The sequence below is a fragment of the Geotrypetes seraphini genome, chromosome 4 (genome assembly GCF_902459505.1).
Source record: "Geotrypetes seraphini chromosome 4, aGeoSer1.1, whole genome shotgun sequence".
Classification (NCBI taxonomy): domain Eukaryota; kingdom Metazoa; phylum Chordata; class Amphibia; order Gymnophiona; family Dermophiidae; genus Geotrypetes; species Geotrypetes seraphini.
The window spans coordinates 309,874,320-309,894,590 of NC_047087.1; the positions used below are offsets into that span (position 1 = coordinate 309,874,320).

The 20,271-nt window shown below is 41.6% G+C and overlaps 1 protein-coding gene across 3 annotated transcripts in view; it reads left to right on the plus strand.

The window, feature by feature from the left end:
• Window positions 1-20,271, plus strand: part of TCF7L2 (transcription factor 7 like 2) — a 629,988-nt gene that overhangs the window by 530,849 nt on the left and 78,868 nt on the right. Inside the window, exon 15 of one of the 3 annotated variants that reach the window (XM_033940357.1) lies at window positions 17,103-17,150. The exons of 1 other annotated variant lie outside the window; for it this stretch is intronic. In XM_033940357.1, coding sequence (XP_033796248.1) covers window positions 17,103-17,106 — 4 coding nt within the window. In that variant the 3' untranslated portion in view covers window positions 17,107-17,150. Of the gene's footprint in view, window positions 1-17,102; window positions 17,151-20,271 lie in introns of those variants that run through there. One more of the 3 variants, XM_033940364.1, reaches the window with a different exon arrangement.

The window sequence follows — 20,271 nt, forward strand, 5'->3', positions numbered from 1 at the left end:
TACCGGGGTCTCCTCTTCTGGATAGTGTTCCCGTCCACACGCAAGCATCACTGCAACAGATTCAGCAGGAAGAATATTCTTATCCAAAATGTCTCCAAAAGGTTTCCAGTCTGCTAAGTCTTAACCAGGTTGTCACACCATCTAATAAGAAAGATTTTCAAGCAATCCTTCAGTCTTGCCAAACTCCGTATAAAGATCTCATTGCACCACAGTCCATCAGGTACTAAAAGATCTGCAGCTGGCTAACTGGCAAAAGCCACAAACAGTTTCTGCAGCTTCCAGAAGACTAGAACTAAAATACAGAGTTGAGAAAGCACCAGTGCATGATGTGCAACAGCTACCGTATCATTGTATGGTTTCAAAGTCTGCTTTTCATAGACCAAAATCCTCAAAGTTTCAATATAACTCGCCTTCTGGAAAAGATCATCATTTCCTTTATTCCATTGGACGGAAGGTCTGTCAGGGTTCCATGCTCTCATAAAAAATCATGGCCTATCAATTGCAAATCTTAACGTTTCCAGCATTCCATCTTACAACAATTGGAAATAGCTTTGGAGGAAATTCCAAACCTTCATATGGCATTGCAAGTCTACTTTCCATGTAATAAAAACTAACAATGATGCTTATGATATGACTTCTCAGATTTCTGCAGTAGCCATTGCGGCATAGCTTGGCTCAAAGCCTCAGACCTTTGGGTAGATCTTCATGACAGGTTAGCTGACGCCTCCTGGCTGGGAGATGGCCAGTTTGGGGAAAAAGTAAGGGCTATTGTGTCACAGCTCACACAATATTCTAGAGCCATGCATGAGCTCTCTGCACACCCTATAGATGAATCCTTACCTTATCACAGATGCATAAGCTCTCTGCACACCCTATAGATGAATCCCTACCTTATCACAGATCGGTTAATCCTACCTTATCACAGATCGGTTAATAACATTAACAATTTTTTCAGCAGTACTACCCTCGGAAGCATTTCACACCTTTTGCCAGGACCGTTCCTATTAGAACACAGGTTTCTGCTTTTGCTCCAAAGCAGGGGTGTCAAAGTCCCTCCTTGAGGGCCACAATCCAGTCAGATTTTCAGGATTTCCCCAATCAATATGCGTGAGATCTATTAGCATACAATGAAAGCAGTGCAAGCAAATAGATCTCATGCATATTCATTGAGGAAATCCTGAAAACTCGACTGGATTGTGGCCCTCGAGGAGGGACTTTGACACCCCTGCTCCAAAGTAACATCCAAAAGAGCATAAGCAGCCAGCAGCTATCCAACTTTGCTCAAACCAGCTCCTGCTTTTTGATCCTCTACTGGGGAGTGGGAGGGGCTGCTAACCATTTTTTTCCCAGCATGGAAAAGCATCACAGACTTTTGGGTTCTCACGATAAGTTCCTTCAATTTCCTTCCAAACCATCCTCAGTCTTACCTTCTGCCTCCATCCAACATTCCACATCAGCATATACCTCAATTAACAAAGGAGATCTCCCTATTGCTGCAAAACAATGCCATAGAAAAGGTCCCCAAACAGCAACATTACCAGGGATACTATTCAAAATTTTTCCTTATTCCCAAGAACGTGCACGATCTTCATCCTATTCGCAAACTTCGTCCCCTAAATGTATACCTCAAGAAGGAAAAATTTCACATGATTTCACTTCCAATAATTTGGTCTTTACAGAAGATGTAAGATATCTAACTGAACTAGAAATGGTTTTCAAGGGTGATGATGCAGAGGAACCGAAAGAAATCTCAGAGAATCTGGAAGATGCACTAAGCCAAATCGACAAGTTAAAAAGTGACAAATCATCTGGACCGGATGGTATACATCCCAGGGTACTAAAAGAACTCAAACATGAAATTGCTGACCGGCTGATAGTGATCTCTAACCTGTCGCTAAAATCGTCTTTAGTACCTGAAGATTGGAGCGTGGTCAATGTTATGCCGATTTTTAAAAAGGGTTCCAGGGGAGATCCAGGAAATGACAGACTGGTAAGCCTGACTTCAGTGCCGGGCAAAATGGTGGAAACAATGATAAAATAAAATTGTGGAACATGTAGACAAACATGATTTAATGAGACAGTCAGCATGGGTTCAGCCGAGGAAGATCATGCCTCACCAATTTGTTTGACTTCTTTGAAGGTGTGAATAAACATGTGGATAAAGGTGAGCCGGTTGATGTAGTTGTAGTGTATCTAGATTTTCAGAAAGCATTTGATAAAGTTCCTCATGAGAAGCTCCTGAGAAAATTAGAGTCATGGGATAGGTGGCAAAATTCAGTTGTGGATTAGGAATTGGTTATTGGATAGAAAACAGAGGGTAGGGTTAAATGGTCATTTTTCTCAATGGAGGAGAGTTAACAGTGGAGTGCCACAGGAATTTGTACTGGGACCGGTGTTATTTAACTTATTTATAAATGATCTGGAAATTGGAATGACAAATGATGTGATTAAATTTGCAGATGACACTAAGCTGTTTAAAGTTGTTAAAACGCATGCAGATTGTGAAAAATTGCAGGCAGACCTTGGAAAATTGAATGTGGACAAATGCAAAGTGATGCACATTGGGAAGAACCCAAATTACAATTACCGGATGCTAGGGTCTACCTTGGGGGTTAGCGCCCAAGAAAAGGATCTGATATGATGAAACCTTCCGCCCAATATGTGGCGGTGGCCAAAAAAGCAAACAAGATGCTAGGAATTATTGTAAAAGGAATGGTTAACAAGACTAAGAATCTCAATCTGCTCTACACTTTCCCATGTGACATGATAGTGACGTTCAAATATGTTACTGAACGTATTGAGGTGGAAGAAGACATCTTTTTCCTTACAGGAGCTACGATAACGAGAGGGCATCCGTTAAAAATCAAGGGTGGGAGATTTCATGGTGACATTAGGAAGTATTTCTTCACCGAAAGGGTGGTTGATCGTTGGATTGATCTTCCACTTCAGGTAGTTGAGGCCAGCAACGTGCTCGATTTTAAGAAAAGATGGGATAAACATGTGGGTTCACTTTGAGGAAGTGCTTAGGGGGGAGGGTTCTTGTGTGGGCAGACTTGGGCCAAAGGCCCTTTTTTCTGCCGTCATATTCTATGTTTCTATAATGCCTCTATCGCTCCATGGTGTGACCGCATCTGGAGTATTGCGTTCAATTCTGGTCTCCTTATCTCAAGAAAGATATAGTGGCGCTGGAAAAGGTTCAAAGAGCGACCAAGATGATAAAGGGGATGGAACGCCTCTCATCTGAGGAAAGACTAAAAACGTTAGGGCTCTTCAGCTTAGAAAAGAGACAGCTGAGGGGAGATATGATTGAAATCTACAAAATCCTGAATGGTGTAAAATGTGTACAAGTGGATCAATTTTTCACTCCATCAAAAATTGCAAAGACTAGGGGACACTCGATAAAGTTACAGGGAAATACTTTTAAAACCAATAGGAGAAAATATTTTTTCACTCAGAGAATAGTTAAGCTCTGGGACGGACACATTGCTAAAGGTTGTGGTAAGAGTGGATAATGTAGCTGGTTTTAAAGAAAGGTGTGGACAATTTCTTGGATGAAAAGTCCATAATCTGTTATTGACAAAGTGTTTGGCGGTGGTAGCAGCCGACCTCAGAAGAAATCATCATATGGTATTTCCGTACCTGGATGACTGGCTCCATGTAGCACATACCATGGAGCAATTGCTTCTTATCATTCAAGCCACTGTGCGCACTCTACAAACGCTGGAGTTCATAATTTCGACAAATCAAAACTCCAACCGACACATTGTTTCATATATATTGGGGCTCGACTAGACACGGTCTCTGCCAGAGCTTATCTATTGGAAGAGCTTCATCAAGTAATCATCACTCTGGCAAACCAAATGACACAGGCCTCTGCTCTCACAGCACATGGAGTTTTGTGCCTCTTAGGTCAAATGGCTGCATCCCTTGTTCTAGTTCCACATGCCAGGCTTTACATGTGTCCCTTACAATGGCTTCTCAAACTCAACTGGACTCAGAGTATTCAGTCATTGGCCAACCTTGATTCCTCTGCCACCAAAGCTTCTCTTTCCTGGTGGATCCATTCTCTGTCCCTCAAACAAGGATGTCCATTCCAGTCTCTACCTCATACTCACCATCACCACAGATGCCTCAAACAAAGATTGGGGAGCATACCTAAATCACCTCCAGACTCGAGGTCAGTGGTCAGACAGAGAGCTTAACTTTCACATAAATCTTCTGGAACTTTGAAAATTTTACTATGTGCTACAAGCATTCAGTCCTTGGATTTGCAACACACGACTGTTGATTCAAACAGACAACCAGGTAGTAATGTTCTATCTAGACAAACAAGAAAGCTCAGGGTCCTTACCCCTTTGCAGAGATGCTTGCCTTCTATGGACTTTTGCATGCTCTCTCTACAGAAATGCAAACGGTATACATTCCAGGGAAGAAGAACATCATTGCAGTTTCCCTAAGCTGAAAACTCGATCCTCACAAGTGGACTTTAAACCTAGAGGTGGTGCAATGCATTTTTCAGCAATGGGGCACTCCCATAATAGATCTGTTCACTTCTGCAACCAATGCTCAGTGTATCCAGTATTGCTCCCTACAACCTGTTCCTCATGCTGTCGCAAGAGATGCTTTTTTCAATCCCATGGAATTTCAATCTGCTCTACACTTTCCCACCGATTTCGTTAATCTCCAAGGTTCTTCAAAAGACCATATGAGACAGGGCAACTGCTGATTCTCATTGTACCGAGCTGCCCAGACAGATCCCCCTCTCCCATTAGGGGATCACCCATCTCTTCCATCCCAACAGAACAATTGCCTGTTGCATCCCAATCTACGTAGTCTCAATCTCACAGCATGGAGAATGAATGGTCAATCTTTGCTGAGATCCCAGTCTCTTCATCAGTAAAACAGATTCTTTTGGCAGCAAGGCGAACATCTACAAGGAAATCTTATCAATAAAAATGGAAATATTTTTCCATATGGACACATTCACAAGCACAAGATCCATTGCGTTGCCCAGTTGATCACATTTTAACCTACTTGCTGCAGTTATCAGATTTGGGACTTAAGACCAATTCTGTACAGCTCCATTTTTCAGCCATCTCTGTGTACCATTATTTGCTGGATGGAAAACCAATTTCACAGAATTCTCTAGTTTCTCAATTTCTACAAGGTCTTAATAACCTCTGTCCTCCACTTCGCACCTCACCATCAGCCTGGGATCTCAGTGTTGTTTTGGATCATTTGATGCATAATTTTTTGAACCTGGGATCTGCTACGCTACCCTTCCTTACATGGAAAACATCATTTCTCGTAGTTCTTACATCAGCAAGAAGAGTTAGAAAATTGCAAGCATTAGTCATATATTCTCTGTACCTTCAATTTTTTCCTAATAAAGTGCTGCTGAGCACTCGTCCAAAATTTCATCCAAAAGTAGCAACGGGTTTCCATATCAATCTATAATATTACCCTCATTTTTTCTCTCCTTTATATCCTTTTACAGCAGAACAGTCTTCACACACTGGAATTAAGGAGGGCACTTTTGTTTTACTTGGACAAAACTGCGGCTATCCTTATCACTAATCAACTTTTTGTCTCCTTCAATTCAGCTACTCAAGGAAATGGACTATATCTTCATGGATTGCTCATTGCATCTCTTTTTGCTATAATAAAGCTCGCTTATCTCCTCCAAGACAGATTGGAGCACATCAAGAACAAGCTACAGCTTCAATTGCACACTTGAAGATCAGTTAGCAAGATACGCAATTTAGACAGTCAGTCCTCCAAAATTTGTTTGCACTATAAGTTTTTTCCTCTGCCCGTCTTAGTTTTAAGTGTGCCTGCATTTCCCCTGCTTGTCTCCGAAGAAAGCGAAGTTGTTTACCTGTTCAGGTGTTCTCCGTAAACAGCAGAAGAATGCAGCCACACTTGCCAACCCTCCATCCCCTCTTAACAAATACTTCTCTAAGCTAGTGACATAACTGACAGCTGAGGGGTAGAGTTTCAGAGGCCAGGTAACACGCACATGCTCAGTAGTAAAAAAAATTACTGAATCTAGAGGAGAGCACCTGCACGCAGGCTTAGTCAGAGGACTTCACCAGCAAGTGTGGCTGCATTCCCTTGCTGTCTATGGAGAACACCTGTTAACAGGTAAGCAACTTTGCTTTCTGGGAATTGGTTTCCACTGCACTTAGATTTGATACCTTCTAACAGCACTAAATTCACCAGATAAAGAAAATAAGTATAATATATATTTTTTTTTAAATGTAAGTTATTTTTGCATTTGTTCTGCTGTGGATCAATTTCTTTCCCCTTCTTTTGGAGCAGCTATGATGTCAAAATTCAGCATCAACTCTTCCTCTGATCCATGTCTGTCATGAGAAAATAATTTAAGAACTTGAAATAGTTTGGATAGGGACTGTTCTTGGTTTTAAATTTGGTCAGATTTCTATGATAGAGCAAAAAGCAACATATTAAACAGAAGCTTTCTCTTAGCTTCCCCAGAAGATGAACTCACCCATTCACCATCTTGCACAAACAAAAGCAGTTTAATGCAGGTAAGTCAGGGGTGGCCAACAGGTGCTCTTTGAATTCTGTTGGTGGCAATAGTCTGTTGTACTGTTTCTCCTAGAACTGCTTAATACCCCCCTAGCAGCCTAGTGTGTGATGGCACTGTGAGTATATTGAGAACTCACAGGTCGGCACTTCCTCTACCTGTATACTGATCATATGCTGCATGACAGTACATAGGAACTACCAGGCCATGAATTCCAAACATGCTTACCAAGCTGGTTCAGCAGTGGCTATAGTCTCACTTGCTAGTCACAGGAAAGGAAGTGACCACCAAGGCCAGCTGTTCTCACACATCTCTCAAATGAAATGTATTTTGGAAGAGTGTCGACATCTGCTTAATTCTGGATTAACTAATCTCACTCAAGGAGGTAGTTTCATGACTGGATTAGTTATTTTAAGGTTAACTAATGCTGGACACATAGGGCCACATTCTATAAATGACGCCTAAAAGTTAGACATCCAGCACTATAAACCTCAGCACAGTTCTAGTATGTATAGATGCACAATAGAGAATCACGCTTAGTGGCACTCAGCAAAAGTAAGTGCGTCTATTATTAGATATCCATTATAAAATCAAGTAGTGTTTTGTGTGTGCTTTGTAGAATCGCCTTTTAGGTGTCACACAGATGTTCTGTTGGTGTCTATAACGTTATCATATTTTAGTGTCATAATGTCATTAGAATGGTGATTTTATACTGGTTTTTTTGTACATTAAAATGGCATGCAGGAGGTAGCCCAATTTTACAGAGGTGGACTCCAAGCTGCTGGTCAGACTCTTCCTCCCCAAGGAGCACCACTATTATTTTTATTTATCTTTTAATTATTTATATGCCACTTATATCGTAACATAGTAGATGACAGCAGATAAAGACCCGAATGATCCATCCAGTCTGCCCAACCTGATTCAATTTAAATTTTTTCTTCTTAACTATTTCTGGGCAGGAATCCAAAGCTCTACCCGGTACTGTGCTTGGGTTCCAACTGCCGAAATCTCCGTTAAAACCTACTCCAGCCCATATAAACCCTCCCAGCCATTGAAGCCATCTCCAGCCCATCCTCCCCCAAACGGCCATATACAGACACAGACCGTGCAAGTCTGCCCAGTACTGGCCTCAGTTCAAAATTTAATATTATTTTCTGATTCTAGTGGTTTTTACATTGAACTACTTTTATCATATTTCCCTATCTTAATGGGCTCAAACTTTTATCTAGTGTACTTCAGGCAATGAGGGGGATTAAGTGACTTGCCCAGGGTCACAAGGAGCCATGAGGGATTTGAACACACAACCTCAGGGTGCTGAGGCTGTAGCTCTAATCAGTGCATCACACACGCCCAACCAGAGAAGAACGTACTTACAGTACAGAAGAACCTGGGAGGGATTTGGAGATACAACACTCATGCCTCCTTCCCTCCAGCACTTACACTGAGCCAATCCTCACCTGCTTGCTCTCCCTCTCCCTGATAAAGTAGACAAAACATATAAATATATGAGGAGCTAGGTGCCAGTTATCTCTTAACAATTGATCTGTAACGGGAACATATGCAATAAACTCTCCCAAACAAAAAATAAAAATGTGCTCTGCTGCCTGTCTTCCCTATACCTTCCCCCTACCCCACCTCAGGCATTAAACCACATGCCAATTCAAAAGCCAAGCTTATATCGAGCAAAAGAGGCACTCAGGGAGGATAAGTCCATAGCGGAGAGACTGAATGAATTCTTTGCTTCAGTCTTTACGGAAGAAGATGTAAAAGATTTGCTTGACTTCATGTGGATAAAGGTGAGCCGATTGGTATAGTGTATCTAGATTTTCAGAAAGCTTTTGACAAAGTTCCTCATGAGAGGCTCCTGAGAAAATTAAAGAGTCATGGGATAGGAGGCAAAGTTCAGTTGTGGATTAGAAATTGATTATTGGATAGAAAACAGAGGGTAGAGTTACATGGTCATTTTTCTCATTGGAGGAGAGTAAAAAGTGGAGTGCTGCAGAGATCTGTACTTGGACCGGTGCTATTTAACTGATTTATAAACGATCTGGAAATTGGAACAATGAGTGAGGTGATTAAATTTGCAGATGACACTAAACCTTATGACCCTGGGCAAGTCACTTAATCCCCCCCCCCCACCCCCAATTGCCCCAGGTACACTAGATAGAGTTTGAGCCCACCGGAATAGATAGGGAAATATAATAAAGTACCTGAATGTAAAACCACTTAGGATATAAGTGGTATATAAAAAATAAAATAAATAAACTGTTCAAAGTTATTAAAATGCATGCGGACTGTGAAACATTGCAGGTAGAACTTAGGAAATTGGAAAACTTGGGCGTTCAAGTGGCAGATGAAGTTTAATGTGGGCAAATGCAAAGTTACCGGATGCTAGGGTCCATCTTGGGGGTTAGCGCCCAAGAAAAGTAACTGGGTGTCATTGTAGACAATATGATGAAACCTTCCACCCTATGTGCGGTGGCAGCCAAAACAAACAAGATTCTAGGAATTATTAAAATAGGGTTATTTAACAAAACTAAGAATGTTATGCCTCTGTATCACTCCATGGTGTGACCTCACCAAGAATATTGCATTCAATTCTCTCCTTATCTCAAGAAAGATATAGCGGCACTAGAATAGGCTCAAAGAAAGCGACCAAGATGATAAAGGGGATGGAACTCCTCTCGTATGAGGAAAGCCTAAAACTGTTAGGGCTCTTCAACTTAGAAAAGAGACAGCTGAGGGGAGATATGATTGAAGTCTGCAAAGTCCTGAATGGTGTAGAACGGGTACAAGTGGATCGATTTTTCACTCTGTCAAAAATTACAAAGACTAGGGGACACTCAAAGTTACAGGGAAATACTTTTAAAACCAATAGGAGGAAATATTTTTTCACTCGGAGAATAGTTAAGCTCTGGGACGCATTGCTAGAGGTTGTAAGGGTGGGTAATGTAGCTGGTTTTAAGAAAGGTTTGGACAATTTCTTGGAGGAAAAATTCATAGTCTGTTATTGAGAAAGACATGGGGGAAGTCACTGCTTGCCCTGGATCGGTAGCATGGAATGTTGCTACTCTTTGGGTTTGCGCCATTTACTAGTGACCTGGATTGGCCACCATGAGAACGGGCTACTGGGCTTGATGGACCATTGGTCTGATCCAGTAATGCTATTCTTATGTTATGTTCCTCTTGATTCACAAGCAATCATTTCTTTAGGATACATATCAAACATGTACCTTCAACATTTGTCTATTTCCTCTGCTGTTTTCAAAAAAAAACTTACACCAGCATAATCTGTGACCTATCCACCATGGCCTGGTACAGCGGCATGATAACCTTCTCTGATCTGTTTGTGATCCACTTCTTTATCATTCCTAGCATTCTGTTCACCCTTTTCACCGCCACCGCGCATTGCGTGGACGGCTTTATCAACTTGTCGATCAGAACTCCCAAGTCTTTCCAGGGAGGTCTCTCCAAGTACCGCCCCAGACATCCTGTATTCGTGCATGAGATTTTTATTACCAACATGCATCACTTTACACTTATCCACATTGAACTTCATTTGCCATGTTGATGCCCATTTCTCAGAGCAAGTTGACATGTTTGATGCACAATTGTGACTTCTATATGCATCTAGATGGCAGATTGTCACTAAAAAAGGAATATGTCCTGGGGTATCTGACCATCCTGGGGGTTTGGACTCGCAACCTTGGGAAGATGGAAAAAGTGCCTTTAGCCATTGAGCCACATTGGCTTTCTGGCCTGTGAGTCTCCTGATGCTACATCACCCCAACACATCGGCCAACAAGGAATTTATGATGATGGACAAGTTCTGTCTGGATGTGTTCTCAATGAGAGATTTGAGACCATCTGGCTATCGAAATATGATGCTATCGGTACAGGGCCCTGTTGAAATGAGCTATCCCAGGACTTAAGGCAAGCTTCCGCTGTATTACAGTTTAGGGAGGGATTAAAAACTGTATTATTTATTATTTATTTATTTATTTATTTATTCAATTTTCTATACCGTTCTCCCAGGAGAGCTCAGAACGGTTTACATGAGATCATCCAGGTACTCAAGCATTTTTCCCTGTCTGTCCTGGTAGGCTCACAATCTATCTAATGTACCTGGGGCAATGGGGGATTAAGTGACTTGCCCAGGGTCACAAGGAGCAGCGTGGGTTTGAACCCACAACCCCAGGGTGCTGAGGCTGTAGCAAGCTGAATTAGTAATGTATGTTGATTTTTTAGTCAGTTTTCAGAAGACTTGATGCTTAGGTTTTTCAGTGCAAAGTAGTAAGCTGTATGGTTATTGGCTTTTGTTTTATTGAGTTTTAGTGTCTGGGCACAATGAACCACTGGTCTAACCTAGCAGCGGCAATTCTTATTCTTATGAATTCAAGAGGGCCTGGGATAGGCACGTGGAATCTCTCGGAGAGAGAAGACATAACAGTTTGATGGGCTATAACAGCGGATGGGCAGACTAGATGGGCTATTTGGTCTTTAACTGCCATCATGTTTCTATTTAATTTGTAATAAGTTTGTTAGTTTTATTTGGTGAATGTTTGTTTTGTAATCTGCATTGAATTGCTGGATATGCGAACTATACATTTTTAAGTAAAATAAATACTGTATGAGAATATAACTTGCCTTGAACTTGGGTTTGGAAAGATTAATAATATACTCCAAATACATTTGTGCTCTTACATATTGGTGTTTTTTGTTTTCTAGTGCTATTCTTGGAGCATTTTCTAGTTATTAGTCATGTTTTCTGTGTTAAGGGACAAAGGTACAGGATCTGTGCTAAAGATTTCGGTTTGTACTTCAGAGGGTTATTTTTTGTGTTTAAAGTTTAATAATGTAGCCAAAGCAGAAGCCATAAACCCAATGGCACAGAGGACTCTGCATAGAAACGGAGAAACATTACAGCAGATAAAGGCCTGATGGTCCATCCAGTCTGCCTATCCGCCACATCCACTATCTCCTCCTCCCTAAGAGATCCCACATGCCTATCCCATGCTTTCTTGAATTCAAACACTTTCGGCCTCTTGTTCAAAGCCGTGTAGGAACAGCCCCAAAGCCCTTTAAATCTCTATGGGCTTCGGGGCCACTAGTGCGGCTTTGTAAAAGAGGCCGTTTGTCTCCTCCACCTCTACCGGGAGACTATACTACACCTCTACCACCTTTTCTGTAAAAAAGTATTCCCTTAAATTACTCCTGAACTTATCACCTCTTAACCTCATTCTATGCCCTCTCACTCTGAAGTTTCTATAAGCATAATATATATCAGGAGGTGGAGAGATACAAGTTGTTAGTCTCAGACAGAGAACAAATGAACTACCTTACCTTTGTATGTTAAGGGGGAGGTAATAATAACCTCCCTCCCCATTCAAAAAAATCTGCTAACTTGGAAGCAAATGTATTATAGGAAATTATAATAGCAAAGTATAATAGCAGAAAAGTGAGTGTTCACAAATTATGCTTAGATAGCATCAAACTCTCTAGAACTGCATAACCGTATATCTTATTTACACACCAAAAAAGCTCTTATGAAAAAAATTCAAAATAAACCATCATCTATGTAAAGAAATACTAAACAAATAAAGGACCCCTTTGACAAAGGTGTGGTAGCGATTCCCCCATGGCAAATGCACCGAAGCCTATTCCATTCCTACGGGCTTTGGTGCATTTGCCATTGGAAAATCACTACCTTGGCTTTCTAAAAGGAGCCCAAAGTGGAATAAGGAACAATAAATTGTCAAAAGTCACCAATTCAATATCTAAGAAAAAGGACCATTTAAATGCAATGATTAATTTATAGAGCGTGTATGGTTGGGCAGACTGGATGTCCCATTTGGGTCTTCAGCTTCCATCCTGTACTATGCTCCTATGAATGCAACTGTTGCTCTACAATCCACTTTACTTTCACTAGAATTAAATTTTTGAACATGGCTGTCACTCTGGTGAGTGTGTTTGTGAGTCGTTAATCCAGCACAGCTAAAACGATATTCAACAACTGCACAAGCAGAAAGTGGATTATTCAGTCTTATAAAGGTCCTTCACATCAAGCCAGGTTGAAGTTTTACTGGCGTCTTCTGACGGTCTGCAGGTTTTGATCAAGGGAATCTTTGAAAATGCTTCCATATAGCAAACAATATTTTGAATCATTGTTATCTGCATTATAAATAGTACTGTCTTAATTCATCACTTGCCATTTCACCTTCGCCACATCATCATCAACATACTGTCCAGTTACAGAACAGTCTTTCACAAAGTTGGCATGATTGTTGTTCTATTTCATCTCATGGCAAATTCTGTTTGAATATCTTCAACAACTGATGCAAGAACTTCAAATGTGTGGGAACTCTTCTTAAGACCAGCCAAGCAGACTTCTCTAAAGACTCACTCATAGTAACATAGTAGATGATGGCAGATAAAGACCCGAATGGTCCATCCAGTCTGCCCTTCCTGATTCAATTTAATTTTTTTTTCTTCTTAGCTATTTCTGGGCAAGAATCCAAAGTTCTACCCGCTACTGTGCTTGGATTCCAACTGCCGAAATCTCTGTCAAAACTCACTCCAGCCCATCTACACCCTCCCAGCCATTGAAGCCCTCTCCAGCCCATCCTCCCCCAAATGGCCATATACAGACAGAGACCGTGCAAGTCTGTCCAGTACTGGCCTTAGTTCAATATTTACTATTATTTTCTGATTCTAGATCCTCTGTGTTCATCCCACGCTTCTTTGAACTCCGTCACTGTTTTCCTCACCACCTCTCTCTCAATTCAGTGGACAGTCATTCAATGTAACATTTTCCATGGAATAACCAGTTGTCTGTTTTGATAGAGGCATATGTATGTTCACCAAGAATTTCTGCCAGTGTCTGCATCATCTCTGCTTAAAGAGGTCCAGCTAATCACTTTTCTGTTTGGCTGGAAGCCAGTAACCAGTTCAACAAACAGGCAACTCCACTATTAAAGGTTATATATTCACTGAACAGCAAAATTTAAGATGGTGATCTACTGCTCAAGTGATGAGGTTTGCAAAGCAAAATCCTGTTTCCCGCTTTTGCTGTTTCATTTAGTTTACTGAGGAATCATCATTTACATTTCACTTCTAAATTTTAACTGCAAGCATCAGATGTAATTTGAGTAAAAGTAGTAAAAATCTGCAAAACTACAAGTAAGAAAATGTTATCCTGTGCTTTACAAGCAAAAGCAGCAACATTTTTACTTAAGTACAATAATTAATTTAATTACGCTGGCTTTTACAAAGCCACAGTAGAGGTTTCTGCTGTGCACTGGCGAGGTAAATGCTTCGCTGCTCAGAGTTCCTATGAGTGGCGGAGCATTTGCCGCACAGGTCCATGGTAGAAACCTCTACCGTGGCTTAGAATGAAGCTTTAGTTACTATACAACACTATGAACCTGTAGCTTACAATCAAGAAATAGCCCATTGAAATAACCCCTGTTTACAGTCCTGAAAACAAACTCTTCAAAAGAGAACTAAATGTAATGGATATCAACATTAAAATTTATCATCTGCAGCGGACCGTGGATTTGTGGAGGTCAGGAAGGAAAAGTATCTTGTTGCCCTCATAGGTGAGAGGTGAGAGAGACCTTGTCTTTTGCATTATGTCCAGCACCTGGGGGTACCGAAGAATTTTGAGCACGATGGGCCTCGGGCGGTGATCACGTGGTTGGCACGAAGATGGCGTTTTGTGTGCTCGTTCGATCTCGAAGCCTTTACAAGTTAGAGGTTGAGTAAGGTGGGGATAAAAGATTCAAGGAAGGCAATGCATTCCGACCTCAACTGAAAATTTATCATCTGCAAAATTTATAAAGGAGGTGTAGCCCTATTTTCAAGGGATGTAGGGATCAAAATTGAGATGCCTAGGTATTTTAGAATAGAATCTTGCAATGGGAGAATGCATTTCACGAAAATGCATTCATTCTTCTCAGTATGTAATAGACCACTTTTTTGGCTTGTGAGCTACTTTTAAAATGATCAAGTCAAAATGATTACCAACAATAAAAAAAATTTAAAAAGCACACTGTACACAGAGAAAATGTTAATTATCATTTCTATTCGGGGGGGGGGGGGGTTCAAATATGCAGATAACTTTATGCAATGTTACCTCAGTAACAACTATATAAAAATAAACAAATATACCCCCCTTTACTAAACCGCAATAGTGGTTTTTAGCACAGGGAGCTGCGCTGAATGCCCTGTGCTGCTCCTGACACTCATAGGAACTCTCTGAGGGTCAGGAGCTGTGCGGGGCATTCAGCACGGCTATCTGCACTAAAAACTGCTATCGCAGTTTAGTAAAAGGGGGCCATAGTGCAAAATATACACAGTAGACATAAATTCTCAAAACGGACACATTTTGATCACTAAATTTAAAATAAAATCATTTTTCCTACCTTTGCTGTCTGGTGATTTCATGAATCTCTGGTTGCACTTCCTTCTGACTGTGCATCCAATATTTCTTTTCTTTCTGCCTCCTGCATGCTTCCTCTCCTCCAGACCTCATTTCATTCCCCAACCAACAACTCTATCCCTCCAAGAGTCCAACTTTTTCTTTCTCCCTGCCTGCCACCTGACACACTCCATTCCTGCCCCTTTTCTTTCTTTCTCTTTCCTTGCCTTGACTTTCTCGACAACTACATCAATTTGATAAACTCTCTTGGCTCCAATCCTTGCCATCTTTTTGTCACATTGAATTCCTCAAATTGCTTCCATCTCCAACTTCCCCATTCACTTTCTCTCTCCCTGTCTGCCCCCCCCCCCCCAAGCCACCGCCGCCAATTTCTCCCTGCTTCCCCAACGCAGCAACAGGGATAGGACAGGTGCATGCAGCAACTGCACAACAGCTAGCCCACAAGCCTTCCCCGGATGTCAGAGAGGAAGCCAAGGAGAGAAAAAAAACTACCAGACACAAAAGTGTAGTTTAAACATTCAAGGCCTTGGGAGTGTTTTTTGGCATCCTACTAACTGGTAGGACAACATCCAAAAAGTGTCACCCAATTACAAGTGACTGGCTATTTTATTGGGATTAAGATAGCATCAATTAATTCATTATTAAACATACATAGTTGGTACACCTTCCAATTAGATTACAATTGCTTCATTAGGATCCAATTACAAATTGTATTCTCCAGCAATGTTCTATTGCAGGGGTCTCAAAGTCCCTCCTTGAGGGCCGCAATCCAGTCGGGTTTTCAGGATTTCCCCAATGAATATGCATGTGATCTATGTGCATGCACTACTTTCAATGCATATTCTTTGGGGAAATCCTGAAAACCTGACTGGCTTGTGGCCCTCAAGGAGGGACTTTGAGATCCCTGTTCTATTGGTTCTATTCAAGTCACATGGTTTTTGGTTAATCATACTTCATTTGTAATTTTCCTTAACAACAATAATGACTTAAATCATCACATACTATTGAATCACAAGACATCCTAGCAAACCTTCAGCCAGGTTTTACTTCCCAAACATTTGCAAAGGAAACAGTGTAAAAATATGTTAGTTCTTAGGTCTGTGTGACCCCTAGTCTATGCTTTCTGTTATTTATAAGTTGTTTTTATGACTTTTAGCTAAAATTCAACTGTTATGTTATAACTGTCACACATTTTACAGGCATTAAAAATAAAATATGTTTCTCTCTCTTCACTGCTAACAGAAAAATATGTACTCTGCATGCTGTGTCCAAATCTCTGAAGCATTTCTATCATTCAGCTTCATCTTTTTATATATACATATTAGTGCTTTTTTGGGGCGCCAGACAAAGGGTGTCTCATAGGATTATGGATCCTTATATGCTGCTTGATACAATCACCACATGGAGGTTTGGCCTTTACCTGCAGAAGTGGCAGTTTGGCAGATTTCATGTGTAAATGGCTAGACTTTAACCCATTTTACAGACCTATATGGGTAAGTACTGCCAATTAAGTAATACATAATTGTATATGATTTCATTTTGGAGGTGGACAAAAGCTTCATGGGATTAAGAAAAATGACTCCTGCAGACTCTCGGATAAAACTGAATGAAATTAACACCTTTTAAAAACTTATACATTTTGTTCAGCAGGTCAGAAAAACAACATGGAATTTTTTTCCCTTTGTGAAATGGGGTATATATGTGTAGATTTTAGACCTGCCCAATTCACTCCCCCTTACAGTCTACATACTTAAGGTTTCCATGTGTAAACGGTGGCTTTCTGAAATTTCACACATATATGAGATATAGATGATATTCTGGACTCATAGAGGGGTCCTTTTACTAAGGCGCGCTTGCTGATTTAGCGCTTAGTAAATAGCGCATCCATTATAGTCTATGGATGTGTTAAACTATAACAGATGCGCTAAATCGGCGAGCGCGCCTTACTAAAAGGGGGAGAGTGTGTGGTGTCCTAGCGGACATATGCTATATTCTCTAGAAAGATGAATCTTGGCACACTAATGGGAAGTCCTTATAATTTTCTGAAATATATACTTTATTGAATGACTATAGTAGATGTACTCACAGTCAGTGGTTTTCTAAATATTGCAGATGAAGGTGAAGATTTAAGGAACAGAAACTTGGCGGCAGATCTGAGAGAATAGTTAATAAGGTATTCCAAGTTCCAGAGATGAAATGTTGAATTAATTATTCATGCATGTGGTCGGCTACCTTAAGGTAAAAAGACTGGTTCTCTTTTGGGGAGATAGAGCCACGTGTGTTTCAAATTGAAGAGAAGTGTGACTGACCCTGAAACAAAGGATCCTCAAAGAGTACTCATAAGGTTAATTGGGAGGGGGGGGTGAAGATACCAATAAGGATAGAGCTTGGCAATAGGTAGTATAGGTCATGTTTGCTGACCCATCAGGGCAAAGGTTATAGAAGTGACCAGGAAATATAGCAGTGCAACAAAGGTTTCAAGCTTAGATGAGAGGAAAAGGGAAATCTTGCAGGAAAAAGACCACCTGAAACAGCTTATACAAGTGAGCAGGTGTGGCTACAGGATACATGAGACTACATTCCACACAATGCATTGCTCACACGTCCAGGGCAGGATTAATTCTTCGAGGGTCCCTAGGCACCCAAGTACACTGGGCCCCCCTGGCCCTGCCCCGCCCATGTACTGCCACCATTTATCTGCTTTCTTATTTACTTCTTTATTTCCACTTGTATTTCTTTTTTTTCTTTTTAATTCAAAACAAACAAAGATTAGCATACCAGTGCCCAGTTTTTCTTCTATGAAACCCCCAATCATCTCTGAACAAATCCCTCTTCCTTCCCTTACCACCTACATACCCAGGACTTTAACTCTGAACCCTTTTCATGCATATATAAAAGTGTTCAAATATTTGTAAAGCAGTAATTCTATCCAAAATATAAGTCTATATTAATAACCAAGTTTACAACGCCTCTCAACTGCCTCACTCTACATCAACCAACTGTAACCCATATGTTCAAAGAAGCGTGGGATGAACACAGCGGATTTAGAATTAGAAAATAATATTAAATATTGAACTAAGGCCAGTACTGGGCAGACTTGCATGGTCTGTATATGGCAGTTTGGGGGAGGATGGGCTGGAGAGGGCTTCAATGGCTGGGAGGGTGTAGATGGGCTGCAGTAGGTTTTGACAGAGATTTCGGCACAGTAGCGTTTAGAGCTTTGGATTCTTGCCCAGAAATAGCTAAGAAGAAAAAATTAAAAAAAATTTAAATTAAATCAGGTTGGGCAGACTGGATGGACCATTTGGGTCTTTATCTGCCATCATCTACTATGTTACTATGTATAAACAACCAAATCTGTAACTCCTCTAGTACATTCCACTCCATGTATGTTAACTTGCAATGAAACAACAAGGCAAGCAGTCCACCAAAGAATCCAACATAAAACAAAAGAAGATTGGCAGAAAATAAGGAGATTCAAATCAGGTTAATTAAAGGTGCTCCCAAGAGCCATGCCTGATGCATTTTGCCAAACAAGGCTAGTCAACGCTAACAAAAAAACATGTCTTTCATACAAACAGAAAATACCTTTGCCTAGTATGGAATATGTAATCACAAACTAACCTCTCCCCCTTTTACAAAACTGTAGTATGATTTTTAGCCACGGCCAGCGCTAAAAAATGCTCTACAGTTTTGTAAAAGGGGGGATAAAGGTAGACAAAGGTTAAATAAAACCACCAAGAAGCTGGACTCTGCATACAATGCAACATCACAGAAACAGCGATGCATGTCCCCTAAAGCAAAAAAATAAATAAATAGAAATTTTTTTTCCACCTATGTCTTCTCAGGTTTCTGCTCTCCTTATCTTCTTGTCACTCTTTTCCTTTCATCTTCTGTCCTGTGCCTCTTCCAGAAATTGATTGCCTCTCCCTTCCATCTCTTCTTCCCCCACCCACAACCATGTGTGTGGCATCCATCTTCTCTTCCCTCCTCCAATGGTCTGGCATATCTCTCCTCTCCTTCCCTCTCCCACACCCCCATGGTCGGGCATTTCATTCCTCTCCCTTCCTCCCACTTCCATCAGCATCTGCCCCCTTTCTCTCCCTCCAACCCAATTCCATCCAGGATCCTTCCGCCTTATGTCTCTCTTCCCTTTCCTTGCACCCAATTCCATCAGTATTTGCCCCCTTTCTTCCCTTCAACCCAATTCCATCCAGTATCCTTCCCCTTATATCTCTCCCCTTCCCTTGCACACCAATTCCATCAGCCCCTTTCTCTCCTTCCACCACCCTTCCATACCACTCTGCCCCTTTTTTCTTCATCTACCACCCTTCCATACCATCCTCACAAACCTTCCATATCACCCTGCCCCCTTTCTCTCCCTCCACCACCCTTCTATGTTCCTTTCTCCCTCCCCCTCCAAACATTGCAGCTGCCTGCTCTGCCCGCTGACAGCAACGGGTTACCCCACCATGGCAATGCCTCTCCCCCATGGCAACGGGCCCCCCCTTGCAGCAACTGCAACAGGCCCCCTCCCCCAGCAACAGCAATGGGCCTCTGCAGCAACTGCAAAGCCCCCCCCCCCCGCAGCAACAGCATCAGGCCCCCCTCACAGCAATGGCAACGGGCCCCCCCTGCAGCAACAGCAACGCAGCTGAATCTGTTACAGGAAAGTCCCGCGATGACTGCTTCTGCCAGTCCATCCCCATCCAACGTCACTTCTTCCAGAGCAAGTAAGTGACGTCAGAGGGGGATGGACCGGCAGAAGCAGTCATCGCGGGACCTTCCAGTACCAGATCTGGTCGCATTGCTGTTGCTGTTGCTGCGGGTATGGGGGCAGTCCATTGCCGTTGCTGTGGGCAGGGGGCCTATTGCTGTTGCGGTGGGGGGGGGGGGCGTTGCCGGGGGAGCCATTGCTGTTTAAAAAAATAGCAAGGTGAGTTGTCCTCCTTCAGCAGGCCCCCCTCACAGTTTCGGGCCCTAGGCACGTGCCTACTGGGCCTATTGATTAATCCGGCCCTGCACACGTTATGACAGGCAAAGATTGCAGCACTAAAATTCCAAGAAGTGAGAATAACATTAAGCATATCTAAGAACTGTGTCATAAACTAGTGTGAGGCCGCCAGGGGCAGAACAGATGTAGAGATAGAGATCTATACACATATGTGTGTAAATGCCATTATTTCTACAGTAGAAATCACTAATGGGGCTTAAAAAATTGATCCCTTAATTATGAATGTAGAAGATTTTTTTGAGGGGGGAAAGTGAATATTAAATACTT